The sequence below is a fragment of the Orbicella franksi genome, chromosome 11 (assembly GCF_964199315.1).
Source record: "Orbicella franksi chromosome 11, jaOrbFran1.1, whole genome shotgun sequence".
Lineage (NCBI taxonomy): Eukaryota > Metazoa > Cnidaria > Anthozoa > Scleractinia > Merulinidae > Orbicella > Orbicella franksi.
Window position 1 is genome coordinate 22,995 of NC_138155.1, and position 27,563 is coordinate 50,557.

The window sequence follows — 27,563 nt, forward strand, 5'->3', positions numbered from 1 at the left end:
TCTTAAAGTGAAGTGGGGCTATATTTCGGCCCAGAAGCTGCAAAGTGATCGTTAAAAAAGTTATGCTCTGTGCATTTCACTGCAAACCAAGGCAATCAGGAGTTAGCTTAGAGTCCCCTAGACTGGAAAATATCTCCCAAGTTCCGGGAAATCGAGCTGAACTTGGTCAAAATCACGATGCGCGTAAGGAGGTCTCGGCTACTATATGAGGGTTAAATTAAAGTGGGCTTCTATTTAAGCCCACAAGCTAGAAGGTGAGTGTTAAAAAAGTTGTGCTCTGTCCATTTCTCCGAAAACCAAGGCCATAAGGAGTTAATTTAGAGCTCGCGGGACTCGAACATATCCACCAAGCTCCGGGAAATCGACCCGAAGTTGGTCAAAATCACGATTCGCGCAAGACAGTTTCGGCTACTCTTTCAGTCTTAAAGTAAAGTGGGCTATATTTCGGGCCAGAAGCTCGAAAGTGAGCGTTCAAAAAGTTTCGCTGTGTCCATTTCAATGCAAACCAAGACGATCAGGAGTTAGTTTAGAGTCTCCGGGACTGGAAAATATCCCCCAAATTCCGGGAAATCGAGCCGAAGTTGGTCAAAATCACGATTCGCGCAAGGCCGTCTCAGCTATTCTTTCAGTCTTAAAGTGAAGTTGGGCTATATTTTCGCCATAAGCTCGAAGATAAGCGTTCAAAAAGTTTTGCTGTAGCCATTTCACTGCAAACCAAGGCCATCAGGAATAAGTTTAGAGTCCACAGAACTGGAAAATATTCCCTAATTTCCGGGAAATCGAGCCGAAGTTGGTCAAAATCACGATGCGCGTAGGGCGGACTCGGCTCATCTTTCACTCTACAAGTGAAGTGAGGCTATATTTCGGCCTAGAAGCTCGAAACTTTGCTTTCAAAAAGTTTCGTTGTTTCAATTTCACTGCAAAACAAGGCCATCCGGACTTAGTTTACAATCCCCGGGACTAGAAAATATCCCCCAAGTCCCGCGAAATCAAGCCAAAGATGGTCAAAATCACGATGCGCGTAAGGCAATGTCGGCTACTCTTTAAGTCTTAAAGTAAAGTGGGGCTATGTTTCGGCCCAGAAGCTCGAAAGGAAGCGTTCAAAAAGTTTTCCTGTGTCCATTTCACTGCAAACCAAGGCCATCAGGAGTTAGTTTAGAGTCCCCGGGACTGGAATATAGCCCCCAAGTTCCGGGAAATCGAGCAGAAGTTTGTCAAAATCACGATGCGCGCAAGGCGGTCCCGGCTACTCTTTCAGTGTTAAAGTGAAGTTGCGCTATATTTCGGCCCAGAGGCTCGAAAGTGCGCATTCGAAAAGTTTTACTGTGTCCATTTCACTGCAAAGCAAGGCCATCAGGAGTTAGTTTAGAGCCCTTGGGACTAGAAAATATTTCCCAAGTTCCGCCAGATCGAGCCGAAGTTGGTCAAAGTCACGATGCGCGTAAGGCGCTCTCGGTTAGTCTTTCAGTCTTAAAGTGAAGTTGGGCTATAGTTCGGCCAAGAAGCTCGAAAGTGCGCGTTCAAAATGTTTTGCTCTGTCCCTTTCACTGGAAACTAAGGCCGTCAGGAGTTAGTTTAGAGCCCCCGGGACTGGAAAATATTCTCCAAGTTCCAGGAAATCGCGCCGAAGTTGATCAAAATCACCATGCGCCTAACGGGCTCTCGGCTATTCTTTCAGTCTTAAATTTAAGTAGGGCTCTATTTCGGCCCTGAAGCTCGAAGGTGAGCGTTCAGAATGTTTTGCTGTGTTCATTAAATTGGAAACCAAGGTCATCGGGAGTTAGTTTAGCGTCCCCGGGACTTTAAATTATTCGCTAACTTCCGGGAAATCGAGCAAAAGTGGCCCAAAATCACGATGCGCGTAAGGCGGTCTCGGCTACTCTTTCAGTCTTAAAATTAAGGGGGGCTATATTTCGACCTAGAAGCTCGAGACCTAGCGTGCGCTAATTTTACCTGTGTCCATTTCACTGACATCTTAGGCGATCAGGTGTTAGTTTAGAGTCCTTGGGACTGGAAAATATGTATCAAATTCTGGCAGATCGAGCCAAAGTTGCTCAAAATCACGATGCGCCTAAGGCGGTCTCGGCTACTCTTTCAGTGTTAAAGTGAAGTGTGGCTGTATTTGAGCCGAGAAGCTCGACACTGAGCGTCCGCTCCGTTTGCCTTTGTACATATTACTGAAAACTAAGTTCATCATGAGTTAGCACAGAGTCCTCGGGACTGGAAAATATTCCCCGAATTCCGGCAAATCGAGCCAAAGATGCTCAAAATCAAGATGCGAGTAAGGCGGTCTCGGCTACTCTTTCACTCTGAAAATGAAGTGGGGCCATATTTCGGTTCTACAAGCTTGACGCCGAGCGTGCGCTCCTTTTACCTGTGTCCTTTTCACTAAGAACTAAGTCCATCAGGAGATAGTTTAGAGTCCTCGAGACTGGAAACTATCCTCCAAGTTTCGGCAAATTGAGCCATAGTTTCTTAAAATTACGATAAGCGTACGGCAGTTTCGTTTACTCTTTCAGTCTTAAAATGAAGTGGGGCTTTATTTCGACCTAGAAGCTCGACAGGGAGCGTGCGCTCCTGTTACCTGTGACCATTTCACTGAAAACTAAGGTTATCAGGAGTTAGCTTAGAGTCCCCGGGACTGGAAAAGATCCCCCAAGTTTTCGCAGATCGAGCCATAGTGGCTAAAAATTTGGATGCGCTTAAGGCGGATTCGTCTACCCTTTCCGTCTTAAAATAAAGTGGGGCTAGATTTCGGCCTACAACCTGGAAACCTAGCGTGCGCTCCTTTTACCTGTGTCCATTTCACTAAAAACCAAGGCAATCAGGAGTTAGTTTAGAGCTTCCGGGACTGGAAAATATCCCCCAAAGCCCGAGAAATCAAGCCGAAGTTGGACAAATTTACCATGCGCGTAAGGCGGTCTCGGCTACTCTTTCAGTCTTAAAGTGAAGTGGGGCTATATTTCGGCCCAGAAGCTCGAAAGTGAAGGTTCAAAAAGTTTGGCTGTGTCCATTTCACTGAAAACCAAGGCCATTAGGAATTAGTTTAGAGTGCCCGGGACTGGGAATTATTTCCCAAGTTCCGGGAAATCGAGCCGAAGTAACCCAAAATCACGATGCGCGTAAGGCAATCTCAGCTACTCTTTCAGTCTTAAAGTGAAGTAGGGCTATGCTTCGGCCCAGAAGCTCGAAAGTGAGCGTTCAAAACGTTATCCTGTGTCCATTTCACTGCAAACCACAGCCATCAGAACTTAGTTTAGAGTCCTCCGAACTGGAAAATATCCCCCAAGTTCCGCGAAATCGAGACGAAGTTGGTCAAAATCACGATGCGCGTAAGGCGGTCTCGGCTACTCTTTCAGTCTTAAAGTGAAGTAGGGCTATATTTCGGTCCAGAAGCTCGAAAGTGAGCGTTCAAAAAGTTTTGCTCTCTCAATTTAACTGAAAACCAAGGCCATCGTGAGTTAGTTTAGAGTCCCCGGGACTGAAAAATATCCCTTAAGTTCCGGAAACTCGAGCCGAAGTTGGTCAAAATCACGATACGCCTAAGGCGGTCTCGGCTACTCTTTCAGTTTTAAAGTGAAGTGGGGCTATATTTCTGCCCAGAATTTCGAAAGTATGCGTTCAAAAAAATTGGCTGTGTCCATTTCACTGCAAACCAAGGCCATCAGGAATTACTTTAGAGTCCTTGGGACTGGAATATGTCCCCGAAGTTTCGGGAAATCTAGCCGAAGTTGGTCAAAACCACGATGCGCGTAAGACGGTCTCGGCTACTCTTTCAGTCTTAAAGTGAAGTGGGGCAATATTTCGCCCCAGAAGCTCGAAACTGAGTGCTTAAAAAGTTTTGCTGTGTCAATTTCACTGCAAAGCAAGGCCAGCAGGAGTTAGTTTAGAGACCCAGGGAGTGGAAAGTATTCCCCAAATTCCGATAAATTTAGCCTAAGTTTCTCAAAATCACGAGGGCGTAAGGCGGTCTTGGCTAATCTTTCAGTCTTAAAGTGAAGTGGGGCTATATTTCGCCCCAGAAGCTCGAAAGTGAGCGTTCAAAAAGTTTTCCTGTGTCAATTTCACTTCGAACCAAAGCCATCAAGAGTTAGTTTTGAGTCCCAGGGACTGGAAAATATCCCGTAAGTGCCGAAAAATCGAGACAAAGTTTGGCAAAATAAATAAGCGCTTAAGGCCGTCTCGGCTACTCTTTTAGTGTTAAAATTAAGTGGGGCTCTATTTCGGCCCAGAAGCTCCAAAGTAAGGGTTCAAAAAAATTTGCTGTGTCCATTTCACTGGAAACCAAGGCCATCAGGAGTTAGTTTAGTGCTCCCGGGACTGGAATATATCCCCCAGGTTCCGGCAAATCGAGCCGAAGTTAGTCAAAATCACGATTTGCGTAATACAGACTCGGCTACTCTTACTCTTAAAAAGAAGTGGGGCTATATTTCGGCCCAGAAGCTCGAAGGTGAGTCTTCACAACGTTTTGCTCTGTCAGTTTCAATGCAAAGCAAGGCGATCAGGAGTTAGTTTAGAGTCCCCGGGACTGGAAAAAATCCCCCAAGTTCCGGGATATCGATCCGAAGTTGGTCAAAACACGATGCGCGAAACGCGATCTCGGCTATTGTTTCAGTCTTAAAGTGAAGTGGGGCTATATTTCGGTCCGGAAGCTCGAAAGTGACCGTTTAAAAAGTTACCCTTGGTGCATTTAACTGCAAACAAAGCCCATCAGGAGTTAGTTTAAAGTCCCCCGGAGTGGAAATTATCCGCTAAGTTCCGGGAAATCGAGCTGAAGTTAGTCAAAATCACGATGCCTGTGAGGCGGTCTCCGCTACTCTTTCAGTCTTAAAGTGAAGTGGGGCTATATTTCGGCCCAGAAGCTGCAAAGTGATCGTTAAAAAAGTTATGCTCTGTGCATTTCACTGCAAACCAAGGCCATCAGGAGTTAATTTAGAGTCCCCTGGACTGGAAAATATCCCCCAAGTTCCGAGAAATCGAGCTGAACTTGGTCAAAATCACGATGCGGGTAAGGCGGTCTCGGCTACTATATGAGGGTTAAAGTGAAGTGGGCTTCTATTTAAGCCCACAAGCTAGAAGGTGAGTGTTAAAAAAGTTGTGCTCTGTCCATTTCTCCGAAAACCAAGGCCATAAGGAGTTAATTTAGAGCTCGCGGGACTCGAATATATCCGCCAAGCTCCGGGAAATCGACCCGAAGTTGGTCACATTCACGATTCGCGCGAGACGGTTTCGGCTACTCTTTCAGTCTTAAAGTAAAGTGGGCTATATTTCGGGCCAGAAGCTCGAAAGTGAGCGTTCAAAAAGTTTCGCTGTGTCCATTTCAATGCAAACCAAGACGATCAGGAGCTAGTTTAGAGTCCCAGCGACTGGAAAATATCCCTCAAGTTCCGGGAAATCAACCCGAAGTTTGTCAAAATCACCATGCGCGTAAGGCGGTCTCGGCTACTCTTTTAGATTTAAAGTAAAGTGGGGCTATATTTTGGCCCAGAAGCTCGAAGATAAACGTTCAAAACGTTTTGCTGTGTCCATTTCAATGCAAACCAAGGCCATCAGGAATTAGTTTAGAGTCCTCGGAACTGGAATATATCCCCTAAGTTCCGCCAAATCGAGCCGAAGTTGCTCAAAATCAGGATGCGCGTAAGTCGGTCTCGGCTACTCTTTCAGTCTTAAGTGAAGTGGGGCTATATTTCGGCCCAGAAGCTCGAAAGTGTGCGTTCAAAAAATTTTGCTGTGTCCATTTCAATGCAAACCAAGGCCATCAGGAATTAGTTTAGAGTCCTCGGAACTGGAATATATCCCCTAAGTTCCGCCAAATCGAGCCGAAGTTGCTCAAAATCAGGATGCGCGTAAGTCGGTCTCGGCTACTCTTTCTGTCTTCAAGTGAAGTGCGGCTGTATTTCGGCCCACAAGCTCGAAAGTGAGCGTTCAAAAAGTTTTGCTGTGTCAATTTCACTGCAAACCAAGGCCATCAGGAGTTAGTTTAGAGTACGCGAAAGTAGAAAATATCTCCCCAGTTTCGGGAAATCGAGCTCAAGTGGGTGAAAATCACGATGCGCGCAAGGCCGTCCCGGCTACTCTTTCAGTCTTAAAGTGAAGTTGCGCTATATTTCGGCCCAGAGGCTCGAAAGTGCGCATTCGAAAAGTTTTACTGTGTCCATTTCACTGCAAAGCAAGGCCATCAGGAGTTAGTTCAGAGCCCTTGGGACTAGAAAATATTTCCCAAGTTCCGCCAGATCGAGCCGAAGTTGGTCAAAGTCACGATGCGCGTAAAGCGCTCTCGGTTAGTCTTTCAGTCTTAAAGTGAAGTTGGGCTATAGTTCGGCCAAGAAGCTCGAAAGTGCGCGTTCAAAATGTTTTGCTCTGTCCCTTTCACTGGAAACTAAGGCCGTCAGGAGTTAGTTTAGAGCCCCCGGGACTGGAAAATATTCTCCAAGTTCCAGGAAATCGCGCCGAAGTTGATCAAAATCACCATGCGCCTAACGGGCTCTCGGCTATTCTTTCAGTCTTAAATTTAAGTAGGGCTCTATTTCGGCCCTGAAGCTCGAAGGTGAGCGTTCAGAATGTTTTGCTGTGTTCATTAAATTGGAAACCAAGGTCATCGGGAGTTAGTTTAGCGTCCCCGGCACTTAAAATTATTCGCCAACTTCCGGGAAATCGAGCAAAAGTGGCCCAAAATCACGATGCGGGTAAGGCGGTCTCGGCTACTCCTTCAGTCTTAAAATTAAGGGGGCTATATTCTCAACCAAGAAGCTCGAGACCGGGCGTGCGCTAATTTTACCTGTCTCCATTTCACTGAAAACAAAGGAAATCAGGAGTTAGTTTAGAGCTTCCGGGACTGGAAAATATCCCCCAAACCCCGAGAAATCAACCCGAAGTTGGACAAATTTACCATGCGCGTAAGGCGGTCTCGGCTACTCTTTCAGTCTTTAAGTGAAGTGGGGCTATATTTCGGCCCAGAAGCTCGAAAGTGAAGGTTCAAAAAGTTTGGCTGTGTCCATTTCACTGAGAACCAAGGCCATCAGGAATTAGTTTAGAGTTTCCGGGACTGGGAATTATTTCCCAAGTTCCGGGAAATCGAGCCGAAGTAACCCAAAATCACGATATGCGTAAGGCAATCTCAGCTACTCTTTCAGTCTTAAAGTGAACTAGGGCTATGCTTCGGCCCAGAAGCTCGAAAGTGAGCGTTCAAAATGGTATCCTGTGTTCATTTCACTGCAAACCAAAGACATTAGGACTTAGTTTAGAGTCTTCGGAACTGGAAAATATCCCCCAAGTTCCGCGAAATCGAGACGGAGTTGGTCAAAATCATGATGCGCGTAAGGCGGTCTCGGCTACTCTTTCAGTCTTAAAGTGAAGTAGGGCTATATTTCGGTCCAGAAGCTCGAAAGTGAGCGTTCAAAAAGTTTTGCTCTCTCAATTTAACTGAAAACCAAGGCCATCGTGAGTTAGTTTAGAGTCCCCGGGACTGAAAAATATCCCTTAAGTTCCGGAAACTCGAGCCGAAGTTGGTCAAAATCACGATGCGCCTAAGGCGGTCTCGGCTACTCTTTCAGTTTTAAAGTGGTGGGGCTATATTTCTGCCCAGAATTTCGAAAGTATGCGTTCAAAAAAATTGGCTGTGTCCATTTCACTGCAAACCAAGGCCATCAGGAATTACTTTAGAGTCCTTGGGACTGGAATATGTCCCCGAAGTTTCGGGAAATCTAGCCGAAGTTGGTCAAAACCACGATGCGCGTAAGACGGTCTCGGCTACTCTTTCAGTCTTAAAGTGAAGTGGGGCAATATTTCGGCCAGAAAGCTCGAAGGTGAGTCTTCACAACATTTTGCTCTGTCAGTTTCAATGCAAAGCAAGGCCGTCAGGAGTTAGTTTAGAGTTCCCGGGACTGGAAAATATCCCCCAAGTTCCGGGATATCAATCCGAAGTTGGTCAAAATCACGATGCGCGTAAGCGCTCTCGCTTACTCTTTCAGTCTTTAAGTGAGGTGGGGCTATATTTTGGCGAAGAAGCTCGAAAGTGAACGTTCAAAAAGTTTTGCTGTGTCCATTTCAATGCGAACCAAGGCCATCAGGAGTTACTTTAGAGTCCGCGGGACTTAAAAATATTCTCCAAGTTTCGGGAAACCGAGCCGAAGTTGGTCAAAATCACGATGCGCGTAAGGCGGGCTCGGCTACTCTTTTAGTCTTAAGGTAAAGTGGGGCTATATCTCGTCCCAGAAGCTCGAAAATGACCGTTCAAAAGGCCTTGCTGTGTCCAGTTTACTGCACACCAAGGACGTCAGGGGTCAGTTTAGAGTCCCCGGGAATGAAAAATATCCCCCAAGTTCCGGGAAATTTAGCCGAAGTTGGTCAAAATCACGACGCGCGTACGCGGTCTCGGCTACTCTTTCAGTCTTAAAGTGAAGTGGGGCAATATTTCGGCCCAGAAGCTCGAAACTGAGTGTTCAAAAAGTTTTGCTGTGTCAATTTCACTGCTAACCAAGGCCATCAGGAGTTAGTATAGAGACCCACGGAGTGGAAAATATCCCCCTACTTCCGGGAAATTTAGCCTAAGTTTGTCAAAAACTATGGGCGTAAGACGGTCTTGGCTTATCTTTCAGTCTTAAAGTGAAGTGGGGCTATATTTCGCGCCAGAAGCTCGGAAGTGAGCGTTCAAAAAGTTTTCCCTTGTCAAGTTCACTTCAAACCAAGGTGATCAGGAGTTAGTTTAGGGTCCCCAGGACTGAAAAATATCCCCCAAGTTCCGGGATATCGATCCGAAGTTGGTCAAAATCACGATTCGCGAAACGCGGGTCGGCTATTGTTGCAGTCTTAAAGTGAAGTGGGGCTATATTTCAGCCTAGAAGCTCGAAAGTGACCGTTTAAACAGTTACGCTTCGTACATTTAACTGCAAAAAAAGGCCATCAGGAGTTATTTTAAAGTCCCCCGGACTGGAAAATATCCGCCAAGTTCCGGGAGATCGAGCTGAACTTGGTCAAAATCACGATGTCTGTAAGGCGGTCTCGGCTATTCTTTCAGTCTTCAAGTAAAGTGGGGCTATATTTTGGCGCAGAAGCTCGAAGATGAGCGTTCAAAAAGTTTTGCTGTGTCCATTTCATTGCAAACCAAGGCCATCAGGAATTAGTTTAGAGTCCACAGAACTGGAAATGATCCCTAAGTTCCGGCCAATCGAGCCGAAGTTGGTCAAAATCACGATGCGCGTAAGGCGGTCTCGGCTATTTTTTTTAGTCTTCAAGTAAAGTGGGGCTATATTTTGGCGCAGAAGCTCGAAGATGAGCGTTCAAAAAGTTTTGCTGTGTCCATTTCATTGCAAACCAAGGCCATCAGGAATTAGTTTAGAGTCCACAGAACTGGAAAATATTCCCTAAGTTCCGGTCAATCGAGCCGAAGTTGGTCAAAATCACGATGCGCGTAGGGCGGACTCGGCTCATCTTTCACTCCTCAAGTGAAGTGGGGCTATATTTCGGCCCAGAAGCTCGAAACTCTGCTTTCAAAAACTTTTGCTCTTCCAAGTTCACTGCAAAACAAGGTCATCAGGACTTAGTTTAAAGTCCCCGAGACTAGAAAATATCCCCCAAATCTCGGGAAATCAAGCCGAAGATGGTCAAAATCTTGATGCGCGTAAAGCGGTCTCGGCAACTCTTTAAGTCTTAAAGTGAAGTGGGGTTATATTTGGGCCCAGAAGGTCCAAAGTGAGGGTTCAAAAAGTTTTGCTGTGTCCATTTCACTGCAAAGCAAGGCCATCAGGAGTTAGTTTAGAGTCCCCGGGACTGGAAAATATCCCCCAAGTTCCGGAAAATCAAGCCAAAGTTGGTGAAAATCACGATGCGCGTAAGACGGTCTCGGCTACTCCTTCAGGCTTAAAGTGAAGTGGGGCTATATTCGGCTCAGAAGCTTGAAGGTGAGCGTTTAAAATGTTTCGCTCTGTCCATTTCAATGGAAACCAAGGCGATCGGGAGTTAGTTTACAGTCCCTGGGACTGAAAAATATCCCACAAGTTCCGGCAAATTGAGCCAAAGTTGCTCAAAATCACGATGCGCGTAAGGCCGTTTCGTCTATTTTTTCAGTCTTAAAATGAAGTGGGGCTATATTTCGACCTAGAAGCTCGGCACCGAGCGTGCGCTAATTTAATCTGTGTCGATTTTACTGAAAACTAAGGCAATCAGGAGTTAGTTTAGAGCTCCCAAAACTGAAAACTATCCCCCAAGTTCCGGGAAATCCAGCCATAGAGGCTCAAAATCACGATGCGCGTAAGGCGGTCTCGTCTACTCTTTCAGCCTTAAAATAAAATGGGCTATATTTCGGCCCAAAGGCTCGAAAGTGAGCGTTCAAAAAGTTTTCCTGTGTCCATTTGACTGCAAACCAAGGCCAAGAGGAAATACGTTAGAGTCCACGGGACTGTAAAATATCCCCCAAATTCCGGGAAATCAAGCGTAAGTTGGTCAAAATCACGTTGCGTGTAAGGCGGTCTCTGCTACTCTTTCAGTTTTAAAGTGAAGTGGGGCTATATTTCGACCCAGCAGCTCGAAAGTAAGCGTTCAAAAGATTTTCCTGTGTCCATTGCTCGGTCAACCAAGGCAATTAGGAGTTAGTTTAGAGTCCCCGGGACTGGAAAATATCCTCCCAGTTCCGGGAAATGGAGCCGAACTTGGTCAAAATCACGATGCGCTTAAGACGGTCTCGGCTACTCTTTAAGTCTTAAAGTGAAGTGGGGCTATGTGTTGGCCCAGAAGCTTTAAAGTGAGCGTTGAAAAAGTTTTGCCGTTTCCATTTTACTGCAAACCAAGGCAATCAGGAGTTAGCTTAAAGTTCCCGGGTCTGGAAAATATCCCCCAAGTTCCGGGAAATCGAGGCGTAGTTTGTCAAAATCACGATTCGCATGAGGCGGTCTCGGCTACTCTTTCAGTCTTAAAGTGAAGTGGGGCTAAACTTTTGAGCCCAGAAGCTGGAAAGTCAGCGTTCAAAAAGTTTTGCTGTTTCCATTTCACTCCAAACCAAGACAAGCAGGAGTTAGTTTAGAGTCCCCGGGACTGGAAAATATCCCCCAAGTTTCCGAAAATCGAGCTTAAGTTAGTCAAAATTACGATGCCTGTAAGGCGCCCTCGGCTACTCTTTCAATCTTAAAATGAAGTGGGGCTAAACTTTTGGGCCCAGAAGCTCGAAATTGAGCGTTCAAAAAGTTTTGCTGTGTTCATTTTACTGCAAACCAAGGCCATCAGGAATTAGTTTGGAGTCCTCAGAACTGGAATATATCCCCTAAGTTCCGCCAAATCGAGCCGAAGTTGCTCAAAAACTAGGATGCGCGTAAGTCGGTCTCGGCTACTCTTTGAGTCTTCAAGTGAAGTGGGGCTCTATTTTGGTCCAGAACCACGAAAGTGTGCGTTCAAAACTTGTGCTGTGTAAATTTCACTGCAAACCATGGCCATCAGGAGTTAGTTTAGAGTCCCCGGGACTGGAAAATATTCTCCAAGTTCCGGGAAATCGAGCAGAAGTTGATCAAAATCACGATGCGCGTAACGCGGTCTCGGCTACTGTTTCAGTCTTCAAGTGAAGTGTGGCTGTATTTCGGCTCACAAGCTCGAAAGTGAGCGTTCAAAAAGTTTTGCTGTGTCCATTTCACTGCAAACCAAGGCCATCAGGCGTTAGTTTAGAGTACGCGGAAGTAGAAAATATCCTCCCAGTTCCGGGAAATCGAGCCCATGTTGGTCAAAATCACGATGCGCGCAAGGCCGTGTCGGCTACTCTTTCAGTCTTAAAGTGAGGTGTGGCTGTATTTCGGCCCACAAGCTCGAAAGTGAGCGTTCAAAAAGTTTTGCTGTCTCCATTTCACTGCAAAGGAAGGCCATCAGGAGTTAGTTTAGAGTCCTTGGGACTAGAAAATATTTCCCAAGTTCCGCCAGATCGAGCCGAAGTTGGTCGAAGTCACGATGCGCGTAAGGCGCTCTCGGTTAGTCTTTCAGTCTTAAAGTGAAGTTGGGCTATAGTTCGGCCAAGAAGCTCGAAAGTGCACGTTCAAAAAGTTTTGCTCTGTCCCTTTCACTGGAAACCAAGGCCATCAGGAGTTAGTTTAGAGTCCCCGGGACTGGAAAATATTCTCCAAGTTCCAGGAAATCGCGCCGAAGTTGATCAAAATCACCATGCGCGTAACGGGCTCTCGGCTATTCTTTCAGTTTTAAATTTAAGTAGGGCTATATTGCGGCACTGAAGCTCGAAGGTGAGCGTTCAGAATGTTTTGCTGTGTTCATTAAATTGGAAACCAAGGTCATCGGGAGTTAGTGTAACATCCCCGGGACTTTAAATTATTCGCTAACTTCCGGGAAATCGAGCAAAAGTGGCCCAAAATCACGATGCGCGTAAGGCGGTCTCGGCTACTCTTTCAGTCTTAAAATTAAGGGGAGCTATATTTCGACCTAGAAGCTCGAGACCTGGCGTGCGCTAATTTTACCTGTGTCCATTTCACTGACATCTTAGGCGATCAGGTGTTAGTTTAGAGTCCTTGGGACTGGAAAATATGTATCAAATTCTGGCAGATCGAGCCAAAGTTGCTCAAAATCACGATGCGCGTAAGGCGGTCTCGGCTACTCTTTCAGTCTTAAAGTGAAGTGGGGCTATATTTCGGCCGAGAAGCTCGACACCGAGCGTGCGCTCCTTTCGCGTTTGTACATATCACTGAAAACTAAGTTCATCATGAGTTAGCATAGAGTCCTCGGGACTGGAAAATATTCCCCGAATTCCGGCAAATCGAGCCAAAGATGCTCAAAATCAAGATGCGAGTAAGCTGGTCTCGCCTACTCTTTCACTCTGAAAATGAAGTGGGGCCATATTTCGGTTCTACAAGCTTGACACCGAGCGTGCGCTCCTTTTGCCTGTGTCCTTTTCACTAAGAACTAAGTCCATCGAGAGATAGTTAGAGTCCTCGAGACTAGAAACTATCTCCAAGTTTCGGCAAATTGAGTTTCTTAAAATTACGATAAGCGTACGGCAGTTTCGTTTACTCTTTCAGTCTTAAAATGAAGTGGGGCTTTATTTCGACCTAGAAGCTCGACAGGGAGCGTGCGCTCCTGTTACCTGTGACCATTTTACTGAAAACTAAGGTTATCAGGAGTTAGCTTAGAGTCCCCGGGACTGGAAAATATCCCCCAAGTTTTCGCAGATCGAGCCATAGTGGCTAAAAATTTGGATGCGCTTAAGGCGGATTCGTCTACCCTTTCAGTCTTAAAATAAAGTGGGGCTAGATTTCGGCCTACAACCTGGAAACCTAGCGTGCGCTCCTTTTACCTGTGTCCATTTCACTGAACACCAAGGCAATCAGGAGTTAGTTTAGAGCTTCCGGGACTGGAAAATATCCCCCAAAGCCCGAGAAATCAAGCCGAAGTTGGACAAATTTACCATGCGCGTAAGGCGGTCTCGGCTACTCTTTCAGTCTTAAAGTGAAGTGGGGCTATATTTCGGCCCAGAAGCTCGAAAGTGAAGGTTCAAAAAGTTTGGCTGTGTCCATTTCACTGAAAACCAAGGCCATCAGGAATTAGTTTAAAGTGCCCGGGACTGGGAATTATTTCCCAAGTTCCGGGAAATCGAGCCGAAGTAACCCAAAATCACGATATGCGTAAGGCAATCTCAGCTACTCTTTCAGTCTTAAAGTGAAGTAGGGCTATGCTTCGGCCCAGAAGCTCGAAAGTGAGCGTTCAAAAAGTTATCCTGTGTCCATTTCACTGCAAACCAAAGCCATCAGGAGTTAGTTTAGAGTCCCCCGAACTGGAAAATATCCCCCAAGTTCCGCGAAATCGAGACGAAGTTGGTCAAAATCACGATGCGCGTAAGGCGGTCTCGGCTACTCTTTCAGTCTTAAAGTGAAGTAGGGCTATATTTCGGTCCAGAAGCTCGAAAGTGAGCGTTCAAAAAGTTTTGCTCTCTCAATTTAACTGAAAACCAAGGCCATCGTGAGTTAGTTTAGAGTCCCCGGGACTGAAAAATATCCCTTAAGTTCCGGAAACTCGAGCCGAAGTTGGTCAAAATCACGATGCGCCTAAGGCGGTCTCGGCTACTCTTTCAGTGTTAAAGTGAAGTGGGGTTATATTTCTGCCCAGAATTTCGAAAGCATGCGTTCAAAAAAGTTGGCTGTGTCCATTTCACTGCAAACCAAGGCCATCAGGAATTACTTTAGAGTCCTTGGGACTGGAATATGTCCCCGAAGTTTCGGGAAATCTAGCCGAAGTTGGTCAAAACCACGATGCGCGTAAGACGGTCTCGGCTACTCTTTCAGTCTTAAAGTGAAGTGAGGCTATATTTCGGCTCAGAAGCCTCCAAGGGGAGCGTTCAAAAAGTTTTGCTCTCTCCATTTCAATGCAAACCAAGGCAATCAGGAGTTAGTTTAGAGTCTCCGGTACCGGAAAATATCCCCCATTTCCCGGGAAATCGAGCCAAAGTTGGTCACAATCACGATAAGCGTAAGGCGGTCTTGGCTACTCTTTCATTCTTAAGATGACCTGGGGCAACATTTTCGCGCAGAAGCTTGAAAGTGAGCGTTCAGAAAGTTTTGCTGTGTCCATTTCACTCCAAAGCAAGGCCATCAGGAGTGACTTTAGAGTCCGCAGGACTGTAAAATATCCCCCAAGCTCCGGGAAATCAAGCCGAAGTTGGTCAAAATTACGATGCGCGTAAGCCGGTCTCGGCTACTCTTTCAATCTTAAAGTAAAGTGGAGCTATATTTCGGCCCAGAAGCTCAAAAGTGAGCGTTCGAAAAGTTTTGCTGTTTCCATTTTACTGCAGACGAAGGACGTCGGGAGCCAGTTTAGAGTCCCCGGGAATGGAAAATATCCCCCAAGTTCCGGGAAATTTAGCCAAAGTTGGTCAAAATCACGACGCGCGTACGGCGGTCTCGGCCACTCTTTCAGTCTTAAAGTGAAGTGGGGCAATATTTCGGCCCAGAAGCTCGAAACTGGGTGTTTGAAAAGTTTTGCTGTGTCAATTTCACTGCAAACCAAGGCCATCAGGAGTTAGTTTAGAGACCCAGGGAGGGGAAAATATCCCGTAAGTGCCGAAAAATCGGGACAAAGTTTGCAAAATAAAAAAGCGCGTAAGGCCGTCTCGGCTACTCTTTTAGTGTTAAAATTAAGTGGGGCTCTATTTCGGCCCAGAAGCTCCAAAGTAAGGGTTCAAAAAAATTTGCTGTTTCCATTTCACTGGAAGCCAAGGCCATCAGGGGTTAGTTTAGTGCTCCCGGGACTGGAATATATCCCCCAGGTTCCGGCAAATCGAGCCGAAGTTAGTCAAAATCACGATTTGCGTAAGACAGACTCGGCTACTCTTACTCTTAAAAAGAAGTGGGGCTATATTTCGGCCCAGAAGCTCGAAAGTGACCGTTTAAAAAGTTACGCTTCGTGCATGTAACTGCAAACAAAGGCCATCAGGAGTTAGTTTAAAGTCTCCCGGACTGGAAAATATCCCCCAAGTTCCAGGAAGTCGAGCTAAAGTTGGTCAAAATCACGATGCCTGGAAAGCGGTCTTCGCTACTCTTTCAGTCTTAAAGTGAAGTGGGGCTCTATTTCGGCCCAGAAGCTGCAAAGTGATCGTTAAAAAAGTTATGCTCTGTGCATTTCACATCAAACCAAGGCCATCAGGAGTTAGTTTAGAGTCCCCCGGACTGGAAAATATCCCCCAAGTTCCGGGAAATATAGCTGAACTTGGTCAAAACCACGATGCGCGTAAGGCGGTCTGGGCTACTATTTCAGGGTTAAAGTGAAGTGGGCTTCTATTTAAGCCCACAAGCTAGAGGGTGAGTGTTAAAAAAGTTATGCTCTGTGCATTTCACATCAAACCAAGGCCATCAGGAGTTAGTTTAGAGTCCCCCGGACTGGAAAATATCCCCCAAGTTCCGGGAAATATAGCTGAACTTGGTCAAAACCACGATGCGCGTAAGGCGGTCTGGGCTACTATTTCAGGGTTAAAGTGAAGTGGGCTTCTATTTAAGCCCACAAGCTAGAGGGTGAGTGTTAAAAAAGTTCTGCTCTGTCCATTTCTCCGAAAACCAAGGCCATAAGGAGTTAATTTAGAGCTCGCGGGACTCGAATATATCCGCCAAGCTCCGGGAAATCGACCCGAAGTTTGTCAAAATCACGATTCGCGCAAGACGGTTTCGGCTACTCTTTCAGTCTTAAAGTAAAGTGGGCTATATTTCGGGCCAGAAGCTCGAAAGTGAGCGTTCAAAAAGTTTCGCTGTGTCCATTTCAATGCAAACCAAGACGATCAGGAGTTAGTTTAGAGTCTCCGGGACTGGAAAACATCCCCCAAATTCCGGGAAATCGAGCCGAAGCTGGTCAAAATCACGATGTGCGCAAGGCGGTCTCAGCTATTCTTTCAATCTTAAAGTGAAGTTAGGCTATATTTTAGGCCAGAAGTTCGAAGATAAGCGTTCAGAAAGTTTTGCTGTGTCCATTTCACTGCAAACCAAGGCCATCAGGAATAAGTTTAGAGTCCACAGAACTGGAAAATATTCCCTAATTTCCGGCAAATCGAGCCGAAGTTGGTCAAAATCACGATGTGCGTAAGGCGGACTCGGCTCATCTTTCACTTTTCAAGTGAAGTGGGGCTATATTTGGGCCTAGAAGCTCGAAACTTTGCTTTCGTAATGAGGGTAAGACGTATTTATAGAAGCTGCCTGCTCTTAGGCATTTTAGTGCTTTTAAGATGCTCGGTTACGGAATACAAGTACTTGGCAGATGGTCTAAGCCAAAAAGGTCATGTGTGGGAAAGTTTCAAGACTCAAGACCATTTATCCACTCAGGAAATACGGAATTTTACTTCTGGACTACAAGCGACTTGGTGGTTTGAAGGTGACGGAATTTCGTACAAAGAAAATTTTCTTGATTTCGCTTTGTACTCAAGCAATGATGTATTGTTTACAATGCGCATACCACACGGCTGGATGGATAATTACGCAATCACTGATAATCTTCTACACAGGTACTTACCAAAGCGGCATAGGATGAAAAGACACAAAAGACCATGTTTTTATTATCCCAACAGCTCCGCCGCTTTCAACATGGAATTAATTGGCGATCTGACATTCAAGCTAAATCCCGGGCCTTCTGTGAACAGAACAATACCGGTCATTGTTTCATCGCAAGCCAAACGCAGCCATGCATCACGGCCCACCACTGTGTCACACAACGTCACCCTTGGCTCCAAAAATTGCTGCTCCAGAGGAGTGAATTGGCACAATCTTACCAGCATAAGATGCTCAAACAAAAATCTGCAGAATAGTATTATACCAATCGACTTCTGTTTATTGAACACTAGATCGATCAACAAGAAGGAACTTGCGATAAAAGATTATACAGTCGGCAATAACGTGGATATTTTTGCAGTGACTGAGACATGGCTGCGCAATAATGAAAACTATAATTTTCAATTGCTGAAGTTTGTCCAACCGGATACCGCTTCTACCATGTTCTACGGAAAAACTCACGAGGGGGAGGAGTTGGTCTCCTAATAAAGAAACAAATGAAAGTCACGAAACAAACCCAGACAAATTTCAGCTCCTTCGAATACCTGGACATTGTGACGACATGCTCCACTGGTTCTATAAGAATTGTAACTATCCATAGACCGCCTTCATCCAAGGGAAATCAATGAAATTGTTCTGTATTCTTTGAAGAATTTTGCACCCTCGCAGAACAGTTCGTTGTTTCCCCTGGCAACCTTCTAATAGTGGGTGACTTCAATTATCACATGGATAAAATCAGCAATTTGGAGACTGTAAAATTTAACAAGATCTTAGAATCGCTCAGTCTAGTCCAGCATGTAAATGGACCCACCCATAAGAAAGGCCACACCTTAGACCTGATCATAACTAGGGCCGAGGACGAGCTAGTTACTAGCGTTGAAATACGTGATCCAATGCTGTCCGATCACTCTGCTGTACACTGCAAGCTACACCTAAAGAAACCACCTCTGGAACGAATGGAAATTAGTTATCGTAAACTACGCTCGGTAAATATGGTCAGTTTTAATGACGACCTAAAGCAATCTGACCTCCTGACAACCAACGCCTTTGATCTTATGGATCTCACTGAAAAATACGAAAATACTCTGACGGAAATACTTCAAAGGCATGCACCTTTAAAACGACGCATGATAACTCTCCGTCCATCAGCACCGTGGTACCATGAGGGTATTAGTAACGCCAAGAGAAAACGTCGAAGGCTGGAGCGCCACTGGCGATCGTCGAGACTGTGCGTCGACAGACAGATGTTTGTCGACCAGTGCCAGGTAGTGAACAAAATGCTAAGGGACGCAAAGGCTTCATACTATTCATCTATTATTTCAGAGAATGCATCAGATCCAAAAATACTTTTCAACGCAGTCGACAAGCTATTACACCGCAGAGTAGATGGACGCTATCCGACCGCACCCTCAACGTTTGTGCTTACGAACAATTATGCCGACTTTTTTGACAAGAAGATAGCATCCATAAGAACGGAGCTATCCAAAGAAGTGACTTCTGGTACCCAGTCCTGCGAAGCATACAAACAGCCATGTCAAGCCGAATTCACAGAGTTCAGGGTGATGTCAGAAAGAGAGATTGAAAGTTTTGTGGACAAAATCGGTAAAAAATCCTCTGATCTTGACCCTATACCGGCTTCTATTCTTAAGGAATGTAAATCAACTATTCTACCGGTGTTAACTAACATCGTTAACATGTCTCTCCAATCAGCATCTATGCCCGCTGCACTGAAAGAAGCAATGATCAAACCGAAGCTGAAGAAGGACAACCTGGACTCTGAGGATTATTCAAACTTTAGACCTATCTCAAATCTGAAGGTTGTATCTAAGATAATTGAAAAGGCAGTATCTTGTCAATTGAGCGACTATCTACGCGATAATGATCTAGAGGAATCAGACTGCTCTCCTGAGGGTGCAAAATGACATTCTCTGTGAGATAGATAATCAGAAATGCGTTATCCTGCTACTGTTGGACATGTCTGCGGCGTTTGATACCGTCGACCATAAACTGCTACTAGAAAGAATGGAAAAACGCTACGGCGTGAAAGGAAATGCGCTAAAATGGTTTCGATCCTATCTTCAAGACCGAAAACAGTTTGTGATGATTGACGGAACCAAGTCAGAGATGAAAGAACTTCGCTACGGTGTTCCCCAGGGATCCGTTTAGGGCCAATCCTGTATTTGTTATACACATCGCCCATCGGGGACATCATCAAACGGCACGGACTTAAGTACCATCTATACGCTGATGACACCCAGCTCTACCTCTCATTTAAGCCCAACTACGCCGAACAACCTGGTTCTATAGCTAAAATAGGAGCATGTGTTTCTGAGATCGACTCGTGGATGGTGTGCAATAAGCTGAAACTAAACAGAGGAAAGACGGAGCTTTTGATCTTGAGCGCACGACATCGTCCACCCCCATTAATAGACCACGTCGATGTGTCTGGTGAACAGATCGAGCCATCTACTTCTGCAAAGAACATTGGAGTCATCTTTGATGAGTACATGTCACTGGAAAAGCATGTTACCAGTACCTGCAAGGCCTGTTTCTTCCATCTTAGAAACATTAGCAGGATAAGAGTCTGTCTATCTCTAGCAGACACTGAAAAGTTAGTACATGCATTCATCACTTCCAAACTAGATAACGCCAACTCGCTTCTATATGGACTACCAAAATTTTTGATAGATCGTCTACAAAATGTCCAGAATGCTGCGGCTCGCGTTGTTACCAGAACAAGGAAATACGATCATATCAAGCCGGTTTTAAAGCAGCTACACTGGCTTCCAATAAGCCAGCGCATCAATTATAAGATTTTACTTTTAACCTATAAAGCGCTCAACGGCCAGGCCCCTAATTACATTACTGAGCTGCTAGAGCCTTATGTACCAAGCAGAAATCTTCGATCCTCCTCCAAAAACCTGTTGAAAGTACCACCTGTCAAGTTAATAGGCTATGGTCATAGGTGTTTCTCTTTTGTAGCACCTAGCCTATGGAACTCTCTTCCGAACAATATAAGAGGGAGCGGCTCGCTATCAGATTTTAAGACTTGTATAAAGACATATCTTTTTAACAAATTTTCTAACTAGACTTTTGGTTAGTTAGTTAATTAGTAGATTAGATAGTTTAGCTAGTTAGTCAGTCACTTAGTTAAGTTAGTCAGTTTTTACTTAAAGGTTTTAATGATTCCTAGTTTTACTTTCATTTTTACAGCTTAGCTATTTTATTTGTTAGTAATTTTTTATCACTGATGTAAATTTTTAATGTAAATTTTATTTTTAATAACATTTTTTACTGTAAAGCGCCATGAGCCCTGGATATGGCGCTATACAAATCTATTATTATTATTATTATTCAAAAAGTTTGGCTGTTTCAATCTCACTGCAAAACAAGGCCATCCGGACTTAGTTTAGAATCCCCGGGACTAGAAAATATCCCCCAAGTCCCGCGAAATCAAGCCGAAGATGGTCAAAATCACGATGCGCGTAAGGCGGTCTCCGCTACTCTTTAAGTCTTAAAGTGAAGTGGGGCTATGTTTCGGCCCAGAGGCTCGAAAGGAAGCGTTCAAAAAGTTTTCCTGTGTCCATTTCACTGCAAACCAAGGCCATCAGGAGTTAGTTTAGAGTCCCCGGGACTGGAATATATCCCCCAAGTTCCGGGAAATCGAGCCAAATTTGGTCAAAATCACCATGCGCGTAAGCCGGTCTCGGCTACTCTATCAGTCTTAAAGTAAAGTTGGGCTATATTTTGTTCCAGAAACTCACAAGTGAGCGTTTAAAAAGTTCTGCTAAGTCCACTTCACTGCAAACCACGACAATGAGGAGTTAGTTTAGAAATCCCGGGACTGGAAAATATCCTCGAAGTTGCGGGAAATCGAGCCGAAGTTGGTGAAAATCACGATGCGCGGAAGGCGCTCTTTGCTACTCTTTCCGTCTTAAAGTGCAGTGGGGCTATATTTCGGCCTAGAAGCTCGACACCGAGCGAGCGCTCCTTTTATCTGTGTCCATTTTAGTAAAAATTAAGGCCATCAGAAGTTAGTTTAGAGTCCCCGGGACTGTAAAATATCAACCAAAATCCGGCAAATCAAGCAAAGTTGCTGAAAATCACGATGTGCGTAAGAGTTTATGGTACTCTTACCGTTTTAAATTAAAGTGGGGCTATATTTCGGCCTAGAAGCTCGACACCTAGCGTCCGCTTCGTTTAGCTCTGTCCTTTTCACTTAATAATACGGCAATCAGGAGTTAGTTTAGAGTGCCCGGGACTGAAAATTAACCCCTTAGTCCCCGCAAATCCAGCCAAAGATGCTCAAAAATCACCATTCGCGTAAGGCGGTCTCGGCTACTCTTTTAGTCTTAAAATGAAGTGGGGCTATATTTCGGCCTAGAAGCTCGACACCTAGCTTGCGCTTCTTTAACCTGTGTCCATTTCAGCAAAAAATAAAGACATCCGCGTTTAGTTTAGAGTTTCTGGCACTGGAAAATATCCCCCAATTTCCGGAAAATCGAGCCAAAGTTGATCAAAATCACGATGCGCGTAAGGCGGTCTCGGCTACTCTTTCAGTCTTGAAGTGAAGTGGGGCTACATTGCTGCCCAAGAGCTTGAAAGTGAGCGTTTAAAAAGTTTTGCTCTGTCTATTTCACTGCAAACGAAGGCCATCAGGAGTTAAATTAGAGTTTCCAGGAGTAGAAAATATCCCCCAACTTCCTGGCAATCGAGCCGAGGTTGGTTAAAATCACCATGCCTGTAAGGCGGTCTCGGCTACTCTATCAGTCTTAAAGTGAAGTGGGGCAATATTTCGGCCCAGAAGCTCTAAAGTGAGTGTTTAAAAAGGTTTTGCTGTGTCGATTTCACTGCAAACCAAAGCCATCAGGAATTAGTTTAGAGACCCAGGGAGTGGAAAATATCCCCCAAAATTCAGGGAAACTTAGCCGAAGTAGGTCAAAATCACCATGTGCGTAAGGCGGTCTCGGCTAATCTTTCAGTCTTAAAGTGAAGTGGGGCTATATTTCTGCCCAGAAGCTCGAAAGTGACCGTTCAAAAGGTCTTCCTGTGTCAATTTCACTGCAAACAAAGGCGAGCACAAGTTAGGTTAGAGTCCCAGGGACTGGAAAATACCCTGTAAGTGCGGGAAAATGGGGACAAAGGTTGTCAAAATTAAGATACGCGTAAGGCCGTCTCGGCTATTCGTTCAGTCTTAAAGTGAAGTGAGGCTCTACTTCGGCCCAGAAGGTCCAAAGTGAGCGTTCAAAAAAAAACTGCCGTGTCCATTTCACTGCAAACCAAGGCAATCAGGAGATAGTTTAGAGTCCCCGAGACTTGAATATATCCCCTAAGTTCCGGGAAATCGAGCCAAAGTTTGTCAAACTCACGATGCGCGTAAGACGGACTAGGCTACTCTTGCAATCTTAAAGTAGAGTGGGGCTATATTTCGGCCCAGAAGCTCGAAGGTGAGCGTTCAAAATGTTTTCCTCTGTCCATTTCAATACAAACCAAGGCGATCAGGGGTTAGTTTAGAGTCTTCGGGACTGGAAAATACCCCCCAAGCTCCTAGAAATCGATCCAAAGTTGCTCAAAATCACGATGCGCGTAAAGCGATCTCGGCTACTCTTTCAGTCTTAAAGTGAAGTGTGGCTATATTTCGGCAAAGAAGGTCGAAACTGAGCGTTGAAAAAGTTATGCTGTGCCCAATTCACTGCAAACGAAGGCAATCAGGTGTTGGTTTAGAGTCCGCCGGATTTGAAAATATCCCCCAAGTTCCGGGAAATCGAGCCTAAGCTGGTCAAAATCACGATGCGCGTAAGGCGGTCTCGGCTACTCTTAAAGTCTGAAAGTGAACTGGGGCTATATTTGGGCACAGAAGCTCGAAGGTGAGCGTTCAAAATGTTTGCCTATGTCCATTTCAATGCAAACCAAGGCTATCAGGAGTTAGTTTAGAGTCCCCGGGACTAAAAAAATATCCCCCAAGTTTCGGGAAATCGAGCGGAAGTTGGTCAAAATCACGATGCGCGTAAGGCGCTCTCGCTTACTCTTTCAGTCTTTAAGTGAAGTGGGGCTATATTTGGGCCAAGAAGCTCGAAAGTGAACGTTCAAAAAGTTTTGCTGTGTCCATTTCAATGCGAACCAAGGCCATCAGGAGTTACTTTAGAGTCCGCGGGACTAAAAAATATTCCCCAAGTACCGGGAAACCGAGCCGAAGTTGGTCAAAATCACGATGCCCGTAAGGCGGGCTCGGCTACTCTTTTAGTCTTAAAGTAAAGTGGGGCTATATCTCGTCCCAGAAGCTCGAAAATGAGCGTTCAAAAAGCGTTGCTGTGTCCAGTTTACTGCACACCAAGGACGTCGGGGGTCAGTTTAGAGTCCCCGGGAATGGAAAATATCCCCCAAGTTCCGGGAAATTTAGCCGAAGTTGGTCAAAATCACGACGCGCGTACGCGGTCTCGGCTACTCTTTCAGTCTTAAAGTGAAGTGGGGCAATATTTCGGCCCAGAAGCTCGAAACTGAGTGTTTAAAAAATTTTGCTGTGTCAATTTCACTGCAAAGCAAGGCCATCGGAAGTTAGTATAGAGCCCCAGGCAGTGAAAAATATCCCCCAAATTCCGGGAAATTTAGCCTAAGTTTGTCAAAATCACGTGAGCGTAAGACGGTCTTGGGTAATCTTTCAGTCTTAAAGTGAAGTGGGGCTATATTTCGCGCCAGAAGCTCGAAAATGAGCGTTCAAAAAGTTTTCCCTTGTCAAGTTCACCTCAAACCAAGGTGATCAGGAGTTAGTTTAGGGTCCCCAGGACTGGAAAATATCCCCCAAGTTCCGGGATATCGATCCGAGGGTGGTCAAAATCACGATTCGCGAAACGCGGGTCGGCTATTGTTGCCGTCTTAAAGTGAAGTGGGGCTATATTTCAGCCTAGAAGCTCGAAAGTGACCGTTTAAAAAGTTACGCTTCATGCATTTAACTGCAAAAAAAGGCCATCAGGAATTATTTTAAAGTCCCCTGGACTAAAAAATATCCTCCATGTTCCGGGAAATCGAGCTGAACTTGGTCAAAATCACGATGTGTGTAAGGCGGTCTCGGCTATTCTTTCAGTCTTCAAGTGAAGTGGGCCTATATTTTGGTGCAGAAGCTCGAAGATGAGCGTTCAAAAAGTTTTGCTGTGTCCATTTCATTGCAAACCAAGGCCATCAGGAATTAGTTTAGAGTCCACAGAACTGGAAAATATTCCCTAAGTTGCAGCCAATCGAGCCGAAGTTGGTCAAAATCACGATGCGCGCAAGGCGGACTCGGCTCATCTTTCACTCCTCAAGTGAAGTGGGGCTATATTTCGGCCCAGAAGCTCGAAACTCTGCTTTCAAAAACTTTTGCTCTTCCAAGTTCACTGCAAAACAAGGTCATCAGGACTTAGTTTAAAGTCCCCGAGACTAGAAAATATCCCCCAAATCTCGGGAAATCAAGCCGAAGATGGTCAAAATCTTGATGCGCGTAAAGCGGTCTCGGCAACTCTTTAAGTCTTAAAGTGAAGTGGGGTTATATTTGGGCCCAGAAGGTCCAAAGTGAGCATTCAAAAAGTTTTGCTGTGTCCATTTCACTGCAAAGCAAGGCCATCAGGAGTTAGTTTAGAGTCCCCGGGACTGGAAAATATCCCCCAAGTTCCGGAAAATCAAGCCAAAGTTGGTGAAAATCACGATGCGCGTAAGATGGTCTCGGCTACTCTTTCAGGCTTAAAGTGAAGTGGGGCTATATTCGGCTCAGAAGCTTGAAGGTGAGCGTTTAAAATGTTTTGCTCTGTCCATTTCAATGCAAACCAAAGCGATCGGGAGTTAGTTTACAGTCCCTGGGACTGAAAAATATCCCACAAGTTCCGGCAAATTGAGCCAAAGTTGCTCAAAATCACGATGCGCGTAAGGCCGTTTCGTCTATTTTTTCAGTCTTAAAATGAAGTGGGGCTATATTTCGACCTAGAAGCTCGGCACCGAGCGTGCGCTAATTTAATCTGTGTCGATTTTACTGAAAACTAAGGCAATCAGGAGTTAGTTTAGAGCTCCCAAAGCTGGAAACTATCCCCCAAGTTCTGGGAAACCCAGCCATAGAGGCTCAAAATCACGATGCGCGTAAGGCGGTCTCGTCTACTCTTTCAGCCTTAAAATGAAATGGGCTATATTTCGGCCCAAAGGCTCGAAAGTGAGCGTTAAAAATGTTTTCCTGTGTCCATTTCACTGCAAACCAAGGCCAAGAGGAAATACGTTAGAGTCCCCGGGACTGTAAAATATCTTCCAAGTTCCGGTAAATCAAACGGAAGTTGGTCAAAATCACGTTGCGTGCAAGGCGGTCTCGGCTACTCTTTCAGTTTTAAAGTGAAGTGGGGCTATATTTCGACCCAGCAGCTCGAAAGTGAACGTTCAAAAACTTTTCCTGTGTCCATTGCTCGGCCAACCAAGGCAATCAGGATTTAGTTTAGAGTCCCCGGGACTGGAAAATATCCCCCCAGTTCCGGGAAATGGACCCGAAATTGGTCAAAATCACGATGCGCTTAAGACGGTCTCGGCTACTCTTTGTCTTAAAGTGAAGTGGGGCTATGTGTTGGCCCAGAAACTTTAAAGTGAGCGTTGAAAAAGTTTTGCCTTTTCCATTTTACTGCAAACCAAGGCAATCAGGAGTTACTTTAAAGCTCCCGGGTCTGGAAAATAACCCCCAAGTTTCCGAAAATCGAGCTTAAGTTAGTCAAAATTACGATGCGCGTAAGGCGGCCTCGGCTAGTCTTTCAATCTTACAATGAAGTGGGGCTAAACTTTTGGGCCCAGAAGCTGGAAACTCAGCGTTCAAAAAGTTTTGCTGTTTCCATTTCACTCCAAACCAAGACAAGCAGGAGTTAGTTTAGAGTCCCCGCGACTGGAAAATATCCCCCAAGTTCCGGGAAATCAACCCGAAGTTTGTCAAAATCACCATGCGCGTAAGGCGGTCTCGGCTACCCTTTTAGTGTTAAAGTAAAGTGGGGCTATATTTTGGCCCAGAAGCTCGAAATTGAGCGTTCAAAAAGTTTTGCTGTGTCCATTTCAATGCAAACCAAGGCCATCAGGAATTAGTTTAGAGTCCTCAGAACTGGAATATATCCCCTAAGTTCCGGCAAATCGAGCCGAAGTTGCTCAAAATCAGGATGCGCGTAAGTCGGTCTCGGCTACTCTTTCTGTCTTCAAGTGAAGTGGGGCTCTATTTCGGGCCAGAAGCCCGAAAGTGAGCCTTCAAAAAGTTTGCTGTGTTCTTTGACTGAAAAACAAGGCCATCACGAGTTAGTTTAGCGTCCCTGGGACTGGAAAATATTCCCCAAGTTCCGGTAAATCGAGCTGAAGTTGGTCAAAATCACGATGCTCCCAAAGCGGTCTCGGCTACCCTTTCAGTCTTAAAGTGAAGTGGGGCTATATTTCTGTCCAGAAGCTCGAAAGTGAGCGTTCAAAAAGTTTTGCTGTGTGCATTTCACTGCAAACCAAAGCTATAAAAAGTTAGTTTAGGGTCCCCGGGACTGGAAAATATTCCCCAAGTTCCGGGAAAGCGAGCCCAAGTTGATCAAAATCACGATGCGCGAAATGCGCTCTCGGCTACTGTTTCAGTCTTAAAGTAAAGTGTGGCTATATTTCGGCCCACAAGCTCGAAAGTGAGCGTTCAAAAAGTTTTGCTGTGTCCATTTCACTGCAAAACAAGGCCATCAGGACTTAGTTTAGCGTCCAAGGGACTGGAAAATGTTCCCCAAGTTCCGGGAGATCCACCCGAAGTTTGTCAAAATCACAATACGCGTAACGTGGTCTCGGTTACTCTTTAAGTCTTACAGTAAAGTGGGGCTTTATTTCGGCCAGGAAGCTGGAAGGTGAGCGTTCAAAAAGTTTTGCTCTGTCCATTTCACTGCAAACAAAGGCCATGAGGACTTAGTTTAGAGTTCCTGGGACTGGAAAATATCCCCCAAGTTCCGGAATATCGACCGGAAGTTTGTCAAACTCACGATGCGAGCAAGGCGGTCTCGGCTACTCTTTCAGTCGTAAAGTGAAGTGGGGCTATATTTCGGCCCAGAATCTCGAAAGTGTGCGTTCAAAAAATTGTGCTGTGTCCATTTCAATGCAAACCAAGGCCATCAGGAGTTTGTTTAGAGTCCTCGGGACTGGAACATATCCCCCAAGTCCCGGGAATCGGAGCCGAAGTTGATCAAATTCATGATGCGCGTAACGCGGTCTAGGCTACTGTTTCAGTCTGAAAGTCAAGTGTGCCTATATTTCGGCCCACAAGCTAGAAAGTGAGCGTTCAAAAAGTTTTGCTGTGTCAATTTCACTTCAAAACAAGGCCATCAGGACTTAGTTTAGGGTCCCCGGGACTGGAAAACATTCCCCAAGTTCCGGGAAAGCGAGCCGAAGTTGATGAAAATCACGATGCGCGAAATGCGGTCCTGGCTACTGTTTCAGTCTTAAAGTAAAGTGTGGCTATATTTCGGCCCACAAGCTCGAAAGTGAGCGTTCAAAAAGTTCTGCTCTGTCCATTTCAATGCAAAGCAAGGCGATCAGGAGTTAGTTTAGAGTCCCTGGGAC

At 45.4% G+C, this 27,563-nt stretch overlaps 1 protein-coding gene across 1 annotated transcript; it reads left to right on the plus strand.

The window, feature by feature from the left end:
- The first annotated feature begins 17,728 nt into the window (after positions 1-17,728).
- LOC145503383 (uncharacterized) lies at positions 17,729-18,925 on the plus strand. Its single transcript, XM_081482841.1, has one exon. The coding sequence runs from the start codon at positions 17,729-17,731 to the stop codon at positions 18,923-18,925; it is 1,197 nt and encodes a 398-aa protein (XP_081338967.1).
- Positions 18,926-27,563: the final 8,638 nt, after the last annotated feature.

Bases quoted from the DNA above. Each gene is read 5' to 3' on its own strand.
- LOC145503383 (XM_081482841.1), top strand. From the start codon at position 17,729: ATGGATAAAATCAGCAATTTGGAGACTGTAAAATTTAACAAGATCTTA.